Here is a 21,353-nt window from a genome sequence, read left to right on the forward strand (position 1 = left end):
GTATCTGTTTCCTTACTCTGATGCACTGTCGCCTTTCATCTCTCGATGTTATTGTGATTCTTGCTCTACTTTTTGCCATAGGATTGGCAGAGGCCACCCCGGCCAGCGGGGAGTGTGGTGAGAGGTTTCTGTTAGCATTCGCCTTCCTTTTGTGGATAGGATAGTTTGTTGGCATTGGTTGCTTCTAATCTGCACCTCTTCTGTAGACCTAGATTCTTCATCACGTGACCCATGTATTCACATAACCAGGTCAGGCCAGGGAGTGACTTGGACCTTACTATACCATACCCACTTCTCATGCCAGGGAAGGGTCCTGGGGCCCTGCAGACACAATAAGACCACCTATTCTATCTGCCAACGGGAGAGTCAATACATTTGCTTTGGCCCACAATACTCCCCCAGTGAAGATTGGTTAGAAGTCCAATCCTACCAAGGGTGGGGGCTGGAGGGGGGGGCTTGTCAGCCAGACATAAATTACTAACCCAAAGCGACCTGTGTCAATGCTGTTTGACGTCTGTGTGGTTATAAGTATTGGCCCAGGGGCATCTGTCATACGAAAAAAGCGGGTGCTCGTCATAGAGGGCCCACAGACTGTTGATATACCATGCAGAGGCTTAGATTGGGAGCCGGAATACTGACTCAATGACAAATACGTGTGTGAGGAAAGCGGTTTATGTGCCTATACACCTGAGTTTTTATGCCCCAGCTGGAGCTGTGTTTCATGGGCTACTTGGAAAAAAGAAGGCACAACAGTGCTCCTTCAGAAGGGGCTACTACATCAGATTGTCGATCGAAGGCCTGTAACCCTGTTAATTTTACCATTATTAACCCAGGAGATTCCAAATGGCAATGGGGCACCTGAATTGGCATCTGGATCCATGGGTGAGGCAGAGACCCAGGGACTGTGCTATATTTCAAGAGAGTCACTACCGCCCATCCAACCATGTTCCATCAAGTCTTCCATGCCTTCTATGGAGAAATAAGAAGTAGCCCCCTTCCCACTTCAGTCACAGTAAGAAACTTGTTTCTAGCCCTAGGAGAGACATAGCCCAAACTCTAAAGATCTCTTCTTGCTATGTATGCAGGGGAACCAACATGGGGGATCAATGGCCATGGGAGGCTATAGAATTAGATCCCTGTGAAGCTTATAATGGAACAGAATACCCCAGTCCTACTACTGGGGCTTGGCTCCTCAAAAACTCAATTATAGGGAAAAATTGCCTTGCCCAGTGGGGAAGAAAGCTCACCATTTCTGTTGGAAACATAATATGCCTAGGCCAAAGATTTTATAACTCAACCACCTGGGAAACCCAATGGTGGGGGTCCCCAGATCACCTTGAACCAGATCCCCACCCCTTGTCTAACTTCTCTCATCTCTGAGAGGCCTGGGATCATGTTGACACAGCCATCAAATGGCGGGCCCAGGTGAATATACTGGATACGTGGAAGGACAGCCTATACAGCACTTCCCTCAGGCTGGTCAGGGTTATGTGTGCTGGAAACTATTCATCCATCCTCTCTTCCTGCTCCCACTTGCCAGAGGGGAATATTTTGGAGTCCAAGTGTATGGGGACAGAGAGACTCAAAGGAAATGATGTGCCCTACAAATTGGCAATTGGAAAGGTGGTGAATGGCCTCCCTAGCATATAATCCAATATTATGGTCCTGCCACCTGGGCAGAGGATGGGACCTGGGGTTACCACACTCCCATTTACATGCTAAACAGACTAGTCAGACTGTAAGCAGTTGTAGAAATTATAACCAATGAAACTGCCAGGGCTCTTAACTTCCTAGCTGAACAGAGAACCAAAATGTGCAATACCATCTATCAAAATCGCTTGGCCTTAGATTATCTGCTTGCTTCTGAAGGAGGACTTTGTGGAAAGTTTAACCTGAACAACTGCTGCCTACAGATAGATGGTGAAGGAAAAGTCATAGAGGAGATCACAGATCGAATGAGAAAGATTGCTCATGTCCCATCCGGATCTGGAAAGGTTGGGACCCCGGGGAGTTATTTGGAGATTGGTTTTCAACTCTTGGAGGATTCAAAACCCTCATAGATATTATTCTCTTGATTTTGGGAACTTGCTTAATCCTACCTTGCCTAGCTCCCCTGGTTATACCGTCTGTCTCCAGCCTCATTGAGGCAATGGTCAAAAAGAAATGGCCATGCATGTGATGATGTTATGGAAATACATACCTCTAAACCAAGGTGATGCTCTTTGACCCAAAGGAAGGGGGTTCCAGCATCAAAGGAGGAAATGTGGTAGAGTCCCTCCCTAAGGAATGTGGTGGAGGCCTCCTCAGAACAAAGGAAGGTAATGTAGCCCAATCAACTCCTATAGGCATATGCGTAGCTCTGACATTACTCTGTAACTTAGACTGTGTCCGGTCAGACTGTATGTCACCATACATGGGAGACAAAGAAGTATAAATTGCGTAAAAGCTACATTCCTCTGTGCCTGAAGCTCAGTTTTTTGGGTATGAACCCACTGAGCCTGTGCAGGCACGACAAATAAAGTTGCGTATTGGACTGAAAAGCCTATGTGTCCCATCTCTCTGTGTGAGAATCCTGCTGCAGTGACTCCCTCCACCTCCCCAAAGGAAGCTTGGTTTCTTCCAGTCGCTGTTCTTGACTTCCTTGGATGGCGTTATCACTCTCCCTATATTGTGAGTGCTTCTCCAGATACTGGAGAAGATACTGAAGATTCTCCAAATCTTCCTCTTGCCCTCTATATCCAGTCATCAGCGTTCCTGGGGTATTTACCCTTTATGTTTGCCCTTTATCCTCCATTGACAGGTGTTTTCCTTTGTAGAGACACCAAACTTCTAAGAAGACTGCGCCTTGTGTCTTTCGGCAATCTTTCTTTGCGCAAAGTCGTTTACTTTTCTCGCGAGCCCGCTGAGATGGACATAGCTTATTACCCCATGTTTGTCTTGTGTAAACTCGAGCTTCTGAATATCCGTGCGGTTTGCAGCGCAAGATTTAAGGTGCGAGAAATGGGAGTGTTTTCGGTAGGTGCTCACTGTGCCGAGCCTTACCTGGCGACTCGCCAATAGGACTACTTCGCCTTCTGTACGTCAAGTACAGAAGGATGGCCGCCTGGGACACCCGTGGCCAAATGGGCGCGGACATATTGACTCCGGGAAAAGCCGGAAGTCCAGGCGTCCGTGCTCCGTAGAAACGCCGCTGGCCCTCGCCGGCCGCCGTCGCTGGCGGGGAGCTGGGCACGGGCGCGGCAGGAGAGTTCGCGGAAGTGCAGTTTGTAGGAGGTCATCGTGGGGTCTCTAGAAAATCAGGTCTGTGTGTGGGTCCGTCTGGGGAACAGGGTGAGAGGACCGAGGTGACTGTGGGGTCCATGGGGAGAGGACGGAAGTGGGAGCCCGTGGTCGGGTGTGTGTGGGTGCAGTGCCTCTGGAGTCGGTCCTGAAGAATTGTGAGGGTCAGTGATTACACGTCTGTCGAGATCCACGTTTCCGAGTCTGTGGTCAAGGTTCGGTGCCCGTCTGTAGCGCCCAGCGACTGAGGACTAGTTTTGGAAGTGGGTTTTGTTCATGAAAGCGGTGTCCGCTTCGGATTCGGGTTTTACCCTGTGGCTCATTGACAGGAGCGAGGGCGCGCGGTTAGCTAACACAGGTGTCTGGTACAGGTTTCGGGATTATTCCAGGGTGGGGGGTGACGAGTGTTTGGGGGAAGTCCAGGTGTGTCGGCCCTTGAGAGGTTTGTGAGGGCTGAAGCAGGTGGGTGGGTGGGTTCCAACGTTTCTTTCCCTGTCAGCCCTTCTAATCCAAGCCCTAGTTTGCCTTCCTTCCTCTCTTCTTCTCTTCCTCGGGGTCGCATCTCTTCCTCTCGACCCCCTAGATATGAGAGCTTTGTTGGAAATCGAGCATTAAACACAACCAAAGTGGTAAGGTTTCTACTAAAGATGAGGATTTTGCCCTTTCTGGAAGTTTACTGTGTGCACACATACACACACACTTGGAGACACTTCTTTTCGATGCCACTGTAACACAAGTAAAATAATATATATATATATATATATATATATATATATATATATATATATATATACATATATATATAAAGTTTATGTATTTATTGTGAGAGAGAGCGAGGGAGAGGCAGAGAGAGGGGAGAGGGAGAGAGAATCCCAAGCAGGCTTGACACCGTTAGCACAGAGCCGAAGTGGGGCTCTTTCTCATGGCTGTGAGATCGGGACCTGCGTGGAAATCAAGAGTCAGACGCTTCAGGGGACTGACCCACGCAGGCACCCGTGTGTACAAAGTTTTGTGTGGACATGCCTTTACTTCTGGATATAAACCTGGTGTGGAATTGCTGGGTCACACGGTAAATATGTTTAACTGTTGGAGGAACCACCAGACTATTTTCCAAAGTGGCTGCACCATTTTACATTTCCACGAGCAGTTATGAGGGTTCCATTTCCTCCACATATTCATCAACGCTTGCAATTTTCTTTTTTCTTTTTCTTTCTTTTCTTTTCTTTTTTTTTTTTTTACTATATCTCAATTGTGGTTTCGATGTTCATTTCTCTGAAGAAGAATGATATTGGGCATCTTTTCATGTGCTTATGCTATGCATAACTTCAAGGTATATATCTTTTCACTAAATATAGATTGTTAGCATTTCTCATAGCTGCATAATATTTCACTGGATGTGTATACTTTTATTCATTCAATTAATTCTCTATTAGCAGACCTAAAATTATACTTTTATATCAACTTGGCCTGCTTGTTCCATTATTTCTTTTGCAACTTTTCCTAAAAGTGGATTTTTTTTTTTGGATTCTAGCGAAATCTCTATTGAAAGTGTTCAATACGAAGTGTTAAGCCATTCCCCTAATAGTCAGTCACGTAACACTGCTGTAAGAAATGTGTGTTTTGGAATGCTATCTATTTAAAATTTTTTTATGTTTATTTATTTTGGACAGAGAGAGACAGAGTGTGAGCAGGGGAGGGACAGAGAAAGGGAGACATAGAATGTGAAGCAGACTCCAGGCTCTGATTGTCAGCACAGAGTCCGACGCGGGGCTCGAACTCACAAACCACAAGATCATGACCTGAGCCAAAGTCAGATGCTTAACTGACTGAGTCACTCAGGTGCCCCCAGAATGCTATCCACTTTTAGATAGAAGTCCTATAATCAGCCATCTGACCAAAAACTTATTTTTTATACGAGAAATATTGTTTTTTTAGTTCATAGAATGTTAAGATGAAAAACTTATTTTTGATATATGTTCGCTCAAATCTCTGAAGTTCTGACCCTTAATCACATTGAAGGAACTTTTAATCATATCCTTCCTCTTCTCTGATACTGATTATTCTTATTTGATTCTTTTTTTCTCTTACTTGATTCTTTATGAAATTAACTGGGTAGCATTTCCAGAATAGGTACAGATAATGTGACGAGGTGTTACTGCTCATCCTTTTCTTGTTCTCGGGTTTAAAGAAGGTACTTTATTGTTTTACTGAACATATTTAGGAGGTATTGGATTGTTTTTATTGAATGAAATTCACAAAACAACGTCAACTATGTTAAAGTCAACAATTCAGTGGATTTTAGTACACATGTAACATTGTGCCCTCACTTCTGTCTAGTTGCAGAGCAATTTTTATCACTCTGAGGGGAATCCTCTAACAATTAAGCAGTCACTCTATACTCCCCTGCTCCCCCAGACTGTGACAACCACCAATCTGCTTTCTGTCTCTGTGGATTTACCTATTCTGGATATTTCATAGAAGTGGAATCATACAACATGTGACCTTTGGTGTCTGGCTTGTTTCACTTGCTATGGCTCATGGTTGTGTGTTGTATCCCGGAGTGCTCCTTCAGTGCTTAGCCAGACTATTTTGTTTACAACTCTGCCTTACCGTTCATTTCCTACTTGCATTGAGTGTAGAGATCAGCCAGAGGGAAAGCTTAGGGTCTTCTCAGGTTTTTTTCTGAGTAGGTGTCCTGCCCTGTGCATGTACTTGGCTTTATACATTCCCCAGTATGCACTGGTGCTTTTATTTCTTTCTTCTTTATTTTTAACGTTTATTCATTTTTGAGAGACAGAGAGAGACAGAGCATGAGTAAGGGGGAGGGGCAGAGAGAGAGGGAGACACAGCATCGGAAGCAGGCTCCAGGCTCTGAGCTGTCAGCACAGAGCCCGACACAGGACTCGAACCCATGAACCGTGAGATCATGACCTCAGCTGAAGTCGGACGCTTAACAGACTGAGCCACCCAGGCACCCCCCCAAATTGCCTCTTTCTTGATTGAGTGATCACTCTGCTGCTATAAACCTATGAGTTTAGAGTTCTTCAGAGTTATGATAAAGGTTTTGTTTTGTTCTTTATTCTGACAGTTCTTGCTTGTTTTTTTGATGTTTCTGTGGAGTTATGGGCCCTTGAAACTTCCCACTCTGTCATTGTCATTCAGTGGGAATTTTCCTTCATGATGTACCTGATTTGTTTTGTTTTGTTTTGTTGGTCACTGGTACTTTTTAAAGAAATAAACTGATCGCGGGGCGCCTGGCTGGCTCATTCGGAGGAGTGTGCCACTCTTGATCTTGGGGTTGTGAGTTTGAGCCCCACGTTGGGTGTAGAGATTACTTAAAAATAAATAAACAAATAAAAATCTTTAAAAAAAAATTCACTGACTGCAAATGCAACTTAAGTGATGGCCTCTAATCCACCCCCCCCCCCCAGAGATAATGGCTTTCTTTCTCTTTCTTTCTTTTAAAGATTTTACCCTTTTTTTTTTAAGTTCATTTAGTTTTGAGAGAGTACACGCACACGCACATGAGCAGGGGAAGGGCAGAGAGGGGGACAGAGGATCTGAAGCGAGCTCTGTGCTGGCAACATAGAGCCTAATGTGGGGCTCAAACTCACAGACTGTGAGATCATGACCTGAGCTGAAGTCAGACGCTTAACTGAGCCACCCGGGCGCCCTAAGATTTTACCTTTTTAAAGTAATCTCTGTACCCATCATGGGGCTTGAACCCACAACCCTGAGATCGAGTCACACGCTTCACTGATTGGGCCAGCCAAGCACTACTATGACTTTCTTGAACTTGGCTTATTATTTTTTTTATTTTTTATTAAAAAAAATTTTTTTTAATGTTTATCTTTGAGTGACAGAGTGCGAGCGGGGTGGGGAGCGGTGGGGCAGAGAGAGAGGGAGACACAGAATCGGAAGCAGACTCCAGGCTCTGAGCTGTCAGCACAGAGCCCAATGTGGGACTCGAACTCACGAACTGCAAGATCATGACCTGAACTGAAGCCGGACACTTAACCGACTGAGCCATCCAGGCGCCCCTGAACTCGGTTTATATAAAGCATGTTTTTATAGTTTCATTCAATGTGTATATAGCCAGAAAGAATAGCCTTGTCCAATATGCTTTAATTTTTTTTTCCCATTGGTTTGGCTTTATTTCTTTCACATAACAATTAATGAAAATGGTTTGTTAGATAATGCTTTGCTGAGCACATTGGGTCTTCAAACTGAGCCATGTATGAAGACTTTTGAGGAGGTACACTAACACATGTGATTTTAAAGGAATAGATGTCCAAATTCTCACCTTTTACTTCTTCTCCCAAACACTGACCTGTGTGAGAGGCCCCCGTTGAGGGCGTCACGCTGTGTTGTCTCTCCTTTCATGGCGCCTTTTGCAGACCCCACTTTCACTTCCTAGAAGAAAGTGCCCACACACTCACAGCCTGGTGTTTCTTTGCTCCAGAGTGCAGTAGCCTTTGGGGCTCCATACAAAGGGACAGATGGCCTTGAAATCAGGTGAGTGACAGTAGCAGTGATAGCATCTGGGCCCAGAGGAAATGTGCACTCAAAGTGAACTTACTTTTCAGCCCACAGGTCCCAGCTCTGGGAGCAAAATCCATCAAGCGAAGCAAGGAGCGGGTCTCAGGACCTGCGTGCGGTCATTTGTGGGGACACCACTGACCAGAGACCAAGATTTCTAACCAGGAATTTAGGGCAATGCAAGGAGAAACTAGAGACACAGCGTCCCCGTTACTGGCTGTTTTCCAATAACAGAAGAAAATGATTAAAGACCAGGTGACTTTATTTTATTCTTCCCTTAATTCTGTGATTGATTTTTGGAGGACTTTTTTTTTTTTTTTTTTTTTTTAAATTTTTTTTTTTCAACGTTTATTTATTTTTGGGACAGAGAGAGACAGAGCCTGAACGGGGGAGGGGCAGAGAGAGAGGGAGACACAGAATCGGTAACAGGCTCCAGGCTCCGAGCCATCAGCCCAGAGCCTGACGCGGGGCTCGAACTCACGGACCGCGAGATCGTGACCTGGCTGAAGTCGGACGCTTAACCGACTGCGCCACCCAGGCGCCCCAATTTTTGGAGGACTTTAAAATGCAACTGAATTAAATGGAAGAGGGGCGCCTGGGTGGCGCAGTCGGTTAAGCGTCCGACTTCAGCCAGGTCACGATCTCGCGGTCCGGGAGTTCGAGCCCCGCGTCGGGCTCTGAGCTGATGGCTCAGAGCCTGGAGCCTGTTTCCGATTCTGTGTCTCCCTCTCTCTCTGCCCCTCCCCTGTTCATGCTCTGTCTCTCTCTGTCCCAAAAATAAATAAACGTTGAAAAAAAAAAAAAAAAATTAAAAAAAAAAAAAAAAATGGAAGAGTATACATTGGTAAATAGGATTTGTGCAGAAATAGATTTAGATTCCAACTCCAGTATCGAGGCAGATAGGCTCAGGAACATGTTGTTGTTAGGATCCACACTAACTCGTGTTAGAACATCCCGTGTGACTGGAGCATCTTTTGGGCTACGTTAGCTGTCGGCTTATGTCTGATGTCTTTGATGGCCGTCATAACCGGAGAATCACGATGATCACAGGATAGACCATGACTGAGGAGAAAGCAGACTGGTTCCACAAGGATGTCACTATATATTTCATGGCACCTAGGCATCCGGACTTTTGTCTAGGGGTGCTTCCTAGATGTGAGATGGTGTCTTGAACTTCCACTTTCTCCTAAATGCAAAACAGGGTTCCTCAGAGTCCTCTTTGAGAATAGACCAGGAGACCTCAGTGGGCACAGTTTTTTCTGGGACCATAACTAGAGAGCCCATGGATCCAGCCTTGCGACCATCAGGGTTATTCTGAAAATAAAACCCAGGTGACCTAAGAAAATGGAAGGACTGCATGACTTTAAAAAGTCCTTATGAACAGGGGGCTGAACTGGTTGGTGTTTGAGTTCAAATATGGCAGTAGAGAGTTGAAGGTACTGTTGGGTAAGGTTGTTGGGATCCAGGCAGTTTGCTTTCAAACTCCCCCTTAATGAAAGATAGTACATGCTCCTTGCTCATGTTCAAAGCCAATTTCTACTGTCTCCTATTTTATTTTATTTACTAAATATTTTTTTTAAAATTTTTTTTTTTTTCTTTTTCAACATTTATTTATTTTTGGGACAGAGAGATACACAGCATGAACGGGGGAGGGGCAGAGAGAGAGGGAGACACAGAATCGGAAACAGGCTCCAGGCTCTGAGCCATCAGCCCAGAGCCTGACGCGGGGCTCGAACTCACAGGCCGCGAGATCGTGACCTGGCTGAAGTCGGACGCTTAACCGACTGCGCCACCCAGGCGCCCCTTTACTAAATATTTTTAATGTTTGTTTATTTTTGAGAGAAAGAGAGACAGAGCATGAGCAGGGGAGGGGCAGAGAGAGAGAGGGAGACACAGTCTGAAGCAGACTCCAGGCTCTGAGCTGTCAGCACAGAGCCTGATGCAGGGCTTGAACCCACGGACCACGAGATCATGACCTGAGCTGAAGTCGGATGCTTAACCGACTGAGCCACCCAGGCACCCATATTTAAAAAAATTTTTTTTTTTTTACATTTATTTATTTTTGAAAGACAGAGAGAGACAGCATGAGCAGGGAAGGGGCAGAGAGAGAGGGAGACAGAATCAGAAGCAGGCTCCAGGCTCCGAGCTGTCAACACAGAGCCCGACGCGGGTCTTGAACCCATGAACCGTGAGATCATGACCTGAGCTGAAGTTGGACCCTTAACTGACTGAGCCACCTAGGTGCCCCTGGGTGCCCCTATTTTATTTGTTTTTTGAGATACAGTATATTTTTAAGGATTTTTTTAAAGTTTATTTTAGAGAGAGAGAGAGAGAGAGAGAAAGCGGGGGAGAGGAAGAGAGAGAGGGAAACACAGAATCTGAACCAGGGTGCAGGCTCTGAGCTGTCAGCACCCTGACGTGAGGCTTGAATCATGAACTGTGAGATCAACACCTGAACCAAAGTCAGACGCTTGACTGACTAAGCTACCCAGGCACCCCACTGAAATACAGTATATTTTTAAAGTTTATTTATTTTGAGAGAGAGTGTGTGTGAGAGTGAAGGAGGGGCAGAGGGGGAGAGAGAATCCCAGCAGGCCCTGTGACTCAAGGCTCAAACCCATGAACTGTGAGATCATGACCTGAGCCTAAATCGAGAGTGAGCCGACTGAGCCACCCAGGTGCCATCTTCTATTACCTTTTAAATATTAACCCCATAGAACAGTCTGGATATATTTTAAAGGTAAAAAACTCTAATGATTACAGAGTTATATAGCAAAACTATGATTCTTCTTCATGTATATATACAGCCAGTGCTTCAAATACATATATTAGAAATGTTTTTAGTTTAGCAGAATTTAATGACTACTTATTACAGAAACTTCTGATCTGTTGAATGATACTTCACTGCGTGCTTACTGAGCATTTTGTTATACATACTTTAAACATGGATGTATTTTGCTTCTATAGCAACATAGTTTAAAAAATATCTGGGGTGCCTTAGTGGCTCAGTCAGTTAAGTATCTGACTTTGGCTCAGGTCATGATCTCGTGGTTCGTGAGTTCGAGCCCCGCGTCGGGCTCTGTGCTGACAGCTCAGAGCCTGGAGCCTGCTTCGGATTCTTTGTCTCCCTCTCTCTCTCTGCCCCTCCCCTGCTCACACTCTGTCTCTCTCTGTCTCTCAAAAATGAATAAACGTTAAAAAAAATTTTTTTTTTTTTTAAATACCCAAAGACCTGGGGGCACCTGGATGGTTCAGTCAGTTAAGTGTCTGACTTCAGCTCAGGTCATGATCTTGCAGTTCACGAGTTCAAGCCCCCCGTTGGGCTCTGCGCTGACAGCTCAGAGCCTGAAGCCTGTTTCGGATTCTGTGTGTCCCTCTCTCTCTGCCCCTCCCCTGCTCACACTATCTTTCTCTCTCTCAAAAATAAATAAACATTGGGGCGCCTGGGTGGCTTAGTCGGTTAAGCGGCCGACTTCGGCTCAGGTCATGATCTCGCGGTCCGTGAGTTCGAGCCCCACGTCGGGCTCTGTGCTGACAGCTCAGAGCCTGGAGCCTGTTTCGGATTCTGTGTGTCCCTCTCTCTCTGCCCCTCCCCTGCTCACACTATCTTTCTCTCTCTCAAAAATAAATAAACATTGGGGCGCCTGGGTGGCTTAGTCGGTTAAGCGGCCGACTTCGGCTCAGGTCATGATCTCGCGGTCCGTGAGTTCGAGCCCCACGTCGGGCTCTGTGCTGACAGCTCAGAGCCTGGAGCCTGTTTCAGATTCTGTGTCTCCCTCTCTCTGACCCTCCCCCATTCATGCTCTGTCTCTCTCTGTCTCAAAAATAAATAAACGTTTAAAAAATAAATAAATAAATAAATAAATAAATAAATAAATAAACGTTAAAAAAAGAAAGAAAAATAAACATTAAAAAATTTTTTAATAAAATTAAAAATAAAACAAAAAATAATAAATTAAAAAAATATATCCAAAGACCTAAATGTACATATGTGGTCTATGTGGCGAAAATGAGAACAACTCCCCTTATATTCCTTCCATTTCAGGAACTCAAGGAACAGTCATGTTAAACAGGACTGTGTTGTTACAGGAATCGCTGACACTGGAGGATGTGGCTGTGGACTTCACCCAGGAGGAGTGGCGGCTCCTGGCCCCCGCCCAGAAGGACCTGTACCGGGACGTGATGCTGGAGAACTTCAGGAACCTGGTGTCAGTGGGTGAGGACGGCTCCCCTGTGTCTCTCTTTTAGGGGGTTCCCAGTCAGTGGCCTTTCCTCTGTCAGCTTCGGAGAGCTCTGGCGTGTCTGTGCTGCTCTGACATGTAGGTTCTCAGTCCGTCCCCTCTGGCCCCAGATTCGAGGGTGTCATGTGCCTTTCCCGAGACAAGCCCTTTATCTTTGCCTGCCTGGAAATTGCAATTGCATGGCCCCTGACATAGAACGTTGTTCTGTGTTGGCAGACCACGGCCCAGTTCACAGAGCCTGCCTCTTCTGTCGTTTCCCACGAACAGGGTATGTGGCCAGCATGCCGGCTGCACTCTCCAGACTGGAACGAGGGGGACGGTGGATGACAGAAGATGAAACCCGCCGTTGGATCTGTCCAGGTGAGAGCCAGTGGGGTAGATGGTGAGGAGGTCGCATTTAGTCACTCAGAGTGTCACGGCTGCAAGGGTGTCTGAGGACGTGTGTCACAGAGCTCCAAGAATCTCCCGTAGAAGGGTCCTTTCTCTTTTAGGTGCTTAGAGGACCTGTCTCTGCTTGGGTTCAATTTGTGGTTGTTTCATACAGGTCTCCGTTATTTTTCTCTCTGGGTTTCTTTTTCAAATCTTCAAATCTCATCAGCCTTCTTTGCCCAGTGCTGTATCATCACCTGTTCCTTCTGCTTCCCTTGCTCCGAAACTCCACCTTCCACACCTCTCTCCAAAGAGAAGTGTTCAATTTGAGCCCCGTCTTCTGACCAGTGCCCCTTCCTGTCCCTTTGGATAACGTCATTTTCCCTTCCTAACATTCACTTCCGGTTTTGATTGGGAGTTAGGATTTCAACATGTGAATTTGGGAGGGACGTAACTTCTGATCTTCCCATCTTGCATCCGGGCTGTGTAGAAAACCTCTCGTATCTCTCCTTTGACACCACGGCCACATGCACAGAACTTCTGATGCTACGTGTTGGGGTTTCTCCCCACACCAAGCAGTTCTTTGTGACACTGGCTGGGTGTCTTACGATTGAACTCAGTTCTGACATTATCTTCCTGGAGGGTAGTGTTAGATCCCATAGGTTAAGGGCAGATCCCATGAGACTGCCCCCCACTTTAGATATCAATCAGGTTACTCACAGCTTCTGTCTGACTTGGCTACAAATTCGAGGTTCCCATGACCTCCTCCCCCTTGAATTTGATTATTTGCTAGAATAATTCAGAGAATTTGGGAGATGCATGGGCATCTTGGTTTCCATTGACCCTTCTCCCACTCTGCATGCATGGGAATTTGGGAGAATTTGGATATGGCAGAGGAGTCCAGGGAGAGTTTAGGACTAGAGATGGAAATATGGATTGAGTATATCTCGTGTGGTATGTGGACAGATTAAGAAGAGCCTTGGACAGAGGTGCCTGGGTGGCTCAGTCGGTTAAACGTCCAACTTCCTCTGAGGTCATGATCTCGCCGTCTGTGAGTTCAAGCCCATCATCAGGCTCTGTGCTGACAGCTCAGAGCCTGGAGCCTGCTTCTGATTCTGTCTCCCTTTCTCTCTGCCCCTCTCTACTCATGCTCTGTGTGTGTGTGTCTCTCTCTCTCAAAAATAAATAGATATCTAAAAAAAATAAATAAATAAAGGAGCCTTGGACAGCTAGGAATCAGAAAGGTGGCCATTTGTTAAACGCAGGGTTTCCCAGACCCTTTCTTTTGAGAGCGTGTTTTTGTTAGCTTCAGGGTGATGGCCTGGGCTGGTCTATATATGATGCTGTAAAACAGGCCCTCTTGAGCCTAATTGGTCGAGCCACAGTCTTCATATGTGCTGGAAGAAATTGAATTTAGTGAGAAGTAAAGCAATATATTCTAGAAGTAGGATTTTAGTAGAAAATAGAGAACAGGGGCTTCTGGGCGGCTCAGTTGGTTGAGTGTCTGACTTCGGCTCAGGTCATGATCTTGCAGGTTCGTGAGTCGGAGCCCCGCATCGGGCTCTCTGCTGTCAATACAGAGCCCACTTTGGATCCTCTGTCCCCCTTCTCTCTCTCCCCCTCCCCTGCTCACATGCATGAGTGCACTCTTCCTCTCTCTCTCAAAAATAAATAATAAACATAAAAAAAAAAAAAAAAAAGAAAACGGGACAAATTGGCATGTCAAACATGGAAGTTCCGCTTTGAATGAGGCGTCTCGTGCTACAGTCCTGGGCTGGGTGAAGTTAATTGTCAGTGAACGGTAAAGCTAGGAGTACTTTAGAAACCGAGGGGAAACAGTTCACAGTGATGCAGAGTGGGAGAAGGGAGGCATGATATGTGGGAGGCATAAATAAGATTGGAGTAAAGATGATGAAGGGCAAAGAACGCAGGTGTGAGTGTGGGAATGGGCACAGCCGTGTGGAGGCTGTCAGAGGATTAGCCTGACTGCAGCCACACGAAGGCCAGGTTTAGAAGGAATTCGTGGGGGAAACATGGATAAATGGGGTCATCGTTGGAGACGTAACTTATTTCCAGGCTAACTGTCGGGAGTTGGTTAGTAAGTGAGGTAGAATGGTGGAGCTGTAAGTTGGATTTGTATTGTCCTTGGATGTGTGGTCTCCCTTTTTAACTGAGTGGCAGTGGTGTATATGCATCCAGTAGTTCTAAGAAAAATGGAAGGCAAAGCCACCAAGAGTCTTGGTCTAGGATCAGAAATGTGATCCTTTAGCATCCTGTAAACGATGGAAACCAAGATGTATATGTAGAATTTTGAAAGAGGGGCACCTGGCTGGCCCAGTCTGTTAAGCATCCGACTCTTGATTTCGGCTCAGGTCATGATCTCACGGTTCGTGAGTTTGAGCCCCATGTCGGGCTCTGTGCTGACAGCATGGAACCTGCTTGGGATTCTCTCTGTCTCCTTCTCTCTCTGCCCTCTTCACCCCCGCTCATTCTCTCTCTCTCTCTCTCTCTCTCTCTCTCTCTCTCTCTCTCAACTAAGTAAACTTAAAACAAAAAAGAATTTTGGAAAAAGATGCTATTGGGGGCAAGGTGTCGGTTTGGGGGCTCATTACACTGACATGGGAACAGTTGGAATATTCCTTGTGTGCAAATACAAAATGTAAATGTGACAGAAGAAGGTGACAGCCCCTCGTGTGGTATTGTGATGTAAGAAACATGTATTTGGTCTTTCGCCCTGGTTCCTGGCACAGAGTGTCTACAACCCTTGTAATTTCCTGACTATGGGCATGTTTATTTCCCTTATTAATGTAGACAATGTTTGTTGCTTCTCCCTGGGTTTCCACCCCCCCCTTTGGTATTTTTGTTTCTAATTAAATTTTTAGTTTTAATTCCGCTATAGTTAACATACGGTGTTATATTCACTTCAGGTGTCCGATATAGTGATTCGACAATTGGACGCACTACTCAGTGCTGATCATGATAGATAAACGTAATCTTAATCCCCTTCACCTATTTCACCTACCCCCACCTTCCTCCCCTCTGGTAACCGTCAGTTTGTTTTCTATAGTTGAGAGTCTATTTTTTTGGTTTGTCTCTCTCTCTTTTTTTTTTTTTTCCCTTTGTGTATTTTTGTTTCTTTTTTTTGAGAGAGCATGCACTTGTGAGCAGGGGAGGAGCAGAGAGAGAGGGAGAGAGTCTTAAGCAGGCTCCACAGTCAGTGTGGATCCTGACCCGGGACTCAACCTCATGAACCATGAGATTATGACCTGAGCTGAAAGCAAGAGTCGGACACTTAACAGACTGAGCCACCCAGGCGCCCCTGTTTTTGTTTCTTAAAGTTCACATATGAGTGAAATCATATGGTATTTGTCTTCCTCCATGGGCTTTTTTTTTTCTAATGTTCATTTATTTGTTTTGAGAGAGAGAGCTGGGGAGGGGCAGAAAGAGAGGGAGAGAGAGAATCCCAAGCAGGCTCTGCACTGTCAGCACAGAGCCCGATGTGGAGCTCAATCTCACAAACCATGAGATCATGACCAGAGCTGAAATCAAGAGGTGGACCCTTAACTGACTGAACCATCCAGGCGCCCCAGTCCATGGGCTGTTTAAAACCCAAACTCCTGGCGCGCCTGGGTGGCTCAGTCAGTTGAGCATCCAATTCTTGATTTCATCTCAGGTCATGCTCTCACGGTTTGTGAGTTTGAGTCCCGCATGGGGCTCTGTGATGACGGCACAGAGCCTGCTTGGGTTTCTCTGTCTCCCTCTCTCTCTGCCTCCCCGCCGCCCCCAACACTCTCTCTCTCAAAAATAAATAAATAAACATTTAAAAACCCAAACTCCTAATGTTCCAGTAATTGTAAACATGGTCCATACTTTCATCTTTCAACATACTCATTTATCCAAGTGCGAACCCAACCAGTTTCCTTTCTTTATGTGACGTTTATACACTGGTGATTTCTACATTGTTATTTCTAGTTGAGACCTTTCTTAGGATTTACATATCCAATCAAGCTCTTCGTGTCTGTATCAGCTATCCAAAACGCCTCTGAAGGCTGATACGCTCGCTTAATTTCCCCACATTCCAAACCCCAATAATATTTCCCATCTCATTAAAAGTCACTACCCACCTGTCAATTGGCCTAGGTCAAATACTTCAGAATAAGACCTGATTCCTCACGTGTATTAATTCCCCCCAAGTTGAAGTTGTGAGCAAGCCTTGTCTTTTCTCTCTCCACGTTATGTTCTGACTCCGTCCACCTCACTCTCCATTGCTCCCTGAACCCACTTTTCACAGTTTGTACCTGCTTTCTCTGTCACTGCTTGGTTAATTTGGTTTTTCCTAACTAGAACGTATGCTCAGTGGAAACAGGAAATGTGTTTCTATGTCCTCATCACCAGCACAATGCCTGGTACATGGTCATAGTTTCCTAAGGATTTATGGATATGAATTAATGATTTAAGGATTTATGAATGTGTCCCACAACATTTTAAAACAGATATCCTTCTATCTCCTCTGGGAACTTGGTTTTATTGTACTTTCTTAGCATGCTTTGTAAGGTCACAGTTAGAAAGGAGCCAAATCTATGTTTATTCATTTTGAGTGATCTAACCTTATTTAAGCACTGACTATTCTTACCTTTCTTCTTTGCTTATATTATTGTGCTTAACCTTTGTTCAAATGATAACAAACATATTTCCTGGAGTTTCTTTAAAATGAGGTCATAGTGTTGTCAATAAGGAACCAACCTACACAGATCCACTTGAGAAATAGTTTTAGTATATATCAAGCTGATATATCAAGCTCATGGAAAGATTCATTCTTCTCTTCTTTCCTAGAGATCAAGAAAGATGGTGGCCATCTACAAGGGCACTTGCAAAATCAAAGATGTCCAAAGAGAATGAAACAATGCCATGAACATAATGCATTTGGAAACATTGTTCATCGGAGTAAAAGTAATTTTCCTGTAAGGCAAAGTCATGACATCTTTGACTTACATGGGAAAACACTGAAGTCAAATTTAAGTTCAGTTAACTGGAACAGAAGCTATGAAGTAAAGAACCTGACTGAGGTTAATGGGGATATGAAATCCTTTTCCCATACAAAGCATGACCAGTATTGTATTGAAATTAAATTTCCTGAATGTGGAAGTTCTGCAAATACAAATTCCCAATTCATCAAGCATCAGAGAACTCAAAAGACAGAGAAACCCCATGTATGCAGTGAGTGTGGAAAAGGCTTCTTCAAGAAGTCTCGGCTCACGGATCATCAGAGAGTGCACACAGGAGAGAAGCCTCATGGATGCAGCATATGCGGCAAAGCCTTTTCCAGAAAGTCCAGGCTCACCGAACACCAGAAAACTCACATAGGAGAGAGGCGGTACGCATGCACTGAATGTGACAGATCATTCCCCAAGAAATCACGGCTCCTTGTGCATCAGAAAACTCACACAGGAGAGAAACCCTATGTATGCAGTGAGTGCGGAAAAGGCTTCTTCAAGAAGTCTCGGCTCATTAACCATCAGAGAGTTCACACGGGAGAGAAGCCCCATGGATGCAGTCTGTGTGACAAGGCATTTTCCAGAAAGTCCAGGCTCATTGAACACCAGAGAACTCACACAGGAGAAAAACCTTACGAATGCACCCAATGTGACAAAACGTTCCGCTGGAAGTCGCAGCTCAACGCCCATCAGAAGACTCATACAGGAGAGAAACCGTATGTATGCAGTGATTGTGGGAAAGGCTTCATTCAGAAAGGCAATCTCATTGTACACCAGCGGACGCACACTGGGGAGAAACCTTACGTCTGCAGTGACTGTGGAAAAGGCTTCATTCAGAAGGGCAATCTCCTTAAACATCAACGCATTCACACTGGAGAGAAACCCTATGTATGCACCGAATGTGGGAAAGGCTTTAGCCAGAAGACCTGCCTCATATCCCATCAGCGGTTTCACACTGGAAAGACGCCCTTTGTGTGTAGTGAGTGTGGAAAATCCTGTTCCCACAAGTCCGGTCTCATTAACCACAGGAGGATTCACACAGGAGAGAAACCCTATACCTGCGGTGACTGCGGGAAGGCCTTTAGAGATAAGTCGTGCCTTAACAGACACCGGAGGACTCATACAGGAGAGAGGCCCTACAGGTGCACTGACTGTGGGAAGGCTTTCTCCCACCTGTCTTGCCTCGTTTACCATAAGGGAATGTTGCACGCAAGAGAGAAAGGTGTACGTCCAGTCTCGGTGGGGAATCCTTTCTCAGAGAGCCACAGCCCGTCACGTTCAAGTGATAGCACGCAGGAGAAAGACCCTGTTAATAAGGTGTCCAGGCCAATGCCTTCTGTAGCGGCTCAGACTTCGTTACGCCTCTGTGGGCTCCTAGCAAATAGGAACACAGCCACGGTGGGACAGCCAGGTGCTAGATGTGCACCACCAGCAGATAACCGAGTTTGCACAGGGAAACCTGTTGAATGCAGTGAATGTGGTGCTGCCTTCACCGACCAGTTGCGTCATAGTTTATGTCCCAAAAAGCACACAGGCATAAAGTGTGATACAATCTAGGTGGAAAGCCCTTGAATAAAACCTGCCAGGTCAGTGTGTGGCTGACAGGCGTATACTGAGACGCATAGTGTAAAGCCTGGGAATAGTATAAAAAGACAAATAGAATAAAGATCCAGAAAGCCTTTGTGGAAAGATAGAGCCTGCCTGGTGTCTCACGGGTCCCATATCAGCAGTGAGCTCATAGCTGGTAGAAATATAATGACTGTGGGAAAGTCCTTCCCCAGAGAGAAGACCTCACTAGGTGCCAGACGGTTCCCACAGGAGAGAAACTGTTGGAAGAGCTTTGAAGGCAGTACTGTGGCAGGACTGTCACTGAAGCATCCTCAGGCTGGGGAAATCCTACAGAAAAAAAGGACTCTGAGCACACCAACTGTGGAACGTCTTCAGCAAAATAGCAGCAAACACATCCAGCGAATACGCCCTGTGAAAGTGAATATTTCAGAGATTTCTGCCAGAAGTCTAGCCTCATTCCACACCGTGCACATTTCAGGACAATATACCTTGAATCAGACTCCTAATTGATGTGATGGTGACTCCTTAATTCAAAGGAGGTGGTAGATGGTGCACATCAGTGGTTAGAACTATAACCGTGCACCCCCCCTTTTCTGGGGGGCGCATGAATCTTTCATTCCCACCCAGGATCAGTATTTGGTTAGCTCCTGTATTATTTTGGTTCTAAATTTATTCAGTTAATTTTAGACCACTGAAGTCCTTCAAAAGGAAGCTGAATACATTTAATTCAGTGTTGTACCGTGGCATATTTGGATGCCTTTGACTTTGTAAATATCCCCCAAAGGAACAACTACTCGGAACTCCTGAATAACCTATCCGTCAAGTTCTTTGCCTAGAAGACAGTTCCCAGCCGGTACACACACCGCTCAGAAAACCTTTCATTAGCTATTTCCTTACATGATCTACAGATGCTGACAGTAGTGAACTAAATAAGAATCCTTGCTGCCTTTGAAGTGTTTTTTTTTTCTTTTTAAACTGAATTACATGCATATAGCACTTTGACCTTCTAGCACATGTAATCAGAGGATAGATACACCTACATTAGTTGAAAGGGACATAAGGTAAAAGGTACAAAGTATCATGGTAATTTCTTGCTGGAGGGGCATGTTATTATTTGGACAGGGATGGGGAAAAGATTCAGTTGGTTTTACATGTGTAAAATAGGATGTGGATACTTTGTTAAAAGATACTATCTTTCTACCTGGATTATAAATCCCTACCCAGATAGTTTATAGATTTTCGCATATTCCCCAGCCCTTAGCAGACTGGAAACAAATCCCATGGCTTTGAAAGGCGACTGAAAGTAAATGTGTGGCCTAAATGAATGACCCACTGGACTAATCAATCAAGCGGATTTTTGTTCACTTAAGGAAAGGAGCTACGGAAAAGAAATTTCAAAGATCAGAAAATTATAAAAAAAAGAAAAAAGAAAAAAAAAGAATCCTGAATAGAGGCCCCTGGCAATAGAGAAAGGGCAGATCAGAGAAGGAATAGGATCCTCAGAGCAAGCCCAATTGGTAGAAAATGACGTCACCTCCAAAAAGGAGGACAGTGCATTAGATGGGTGGAGGTGAGATTCTTTCGATGCTGTGAAGCGCCCTGACCCTCGCTCCACAGTCTGCCCCCTGTTAGAGCTTTTATCTCAGGGATCCCAGCTCCTTTGTGATGTGATGAACTGGGACACGTAGCTTCATCACGCTCACTGTCCTGGGAACGGGGCCTTGTCCTCTCTCCTGTACTCAGGGTTCTTTCCCTTGCTTCAGGAAAGATCTGTCCAGCTTAAAAGCGGAGCGCTGATTACAAGGGAAAAACGTGGAAATTTGCCATCAAGTGGCTGTCTCATTGAATTCCAAACACTGGGTTTTTGAGGAATTTACTGCAACAGATGTTTTTTTGAGCGCCTGCACTGTGCCAGGCACTGTTGTAGACATGGGGTACACACTGGTGAACAAAACATGCAAAATAATGGCCTCTGGAAGGATGGATTTGGGACAGATGCTCTTCAAAGAATCAGAAATGGACTCTTGTTCGACTCAGGCTTCAGGTCATCTCCACTCCTCGTGTCGCGAATCTGCACCGCCTCTCGTGGCCCGTGTCTTTGTCCTTGAATCTTCAGTCAGGGTCCCTGAAGGGGCTGCCCAGGCCTGCCTTGAACCCTGAGGCCCAGGTGCTGACTCACCTTTCCGAGGCTGGCGTTCCAGGTAAATAAAACATTTTAGTAGGATAGGTAATTCCAGGTGGTCCTCTTTGAGAAGGCCATGTCTTTACATCCTCTAGGCTCTACCTCTCACCTTCATAAAAATCGTAACAATTACTAAGCATGCTGACTGCCAGATGATAATGGCATTGTTGGTTACTTAGA

The 21,353-nt window shown here is 45.4% G+C and overlaps 1 protein-coding gene across 4 annotated transcripts; it reads left to right on the forward strand.

Annotated features, from left to right (window-relative positions):
• The first annotated feature begins 3,182 nt into the window (after positions 1–3,182).
• On the forward strand, positions 3,183–20,239 carry ZNF613 (zinc finger protein 613). Of its 4 annotated transcripts, none has more exons than XM_047837261.1 (5): positions 3,183–3,300; positions 7,866–8,073; positions 11,908–12,034; positions 12,276–12,419; positions 17,262–20,239. In XM_047837261.1, exons 2-5 carry the CDS (start codon positions 8,059–8,061, stop codon positions 18,977–18,979), a joined length of 2,004 nt encoding a protein of 667 aa, XP_047693217.1. In that variant the 5' UTR covers positions 3,183–3,300; positions 7,866–8,058; the 3' UTR covers positions 18,980–20,239. The 4 variants fall into 4 exon arrangements, with proteins under 4 accessions (XP_047693217.1, XP_047693218.1, XP_047693219.1 ...); XM_047837262.1 differs by having other exon boundaries at positions 12,327–12,419; XM_047837263.1 differs by lacking the exon at positions 7,866–8,073 and having other exon boundaries at positions 3,222–3,300.
• The last annotated feature ends 1,114 nt before the right edge of the window (positions 20,240–21,353 follow it).

This window comes from Prionailurus viverrinus, chromosome E2 (genome assembly GCF_022837055.1).
Source record: "Prionailurus viverrinus isolate Anna chromosome E2, UM_Priviv_1.0, whole genome shotgun sequence".
Taxonomy (NCBI): domain Eukaryota; kingdom Metazoa; phylum Chordata; class Mammalia; order Carnivora; family Felidae; genus Prionailurus; species Prionailurus viverrinus.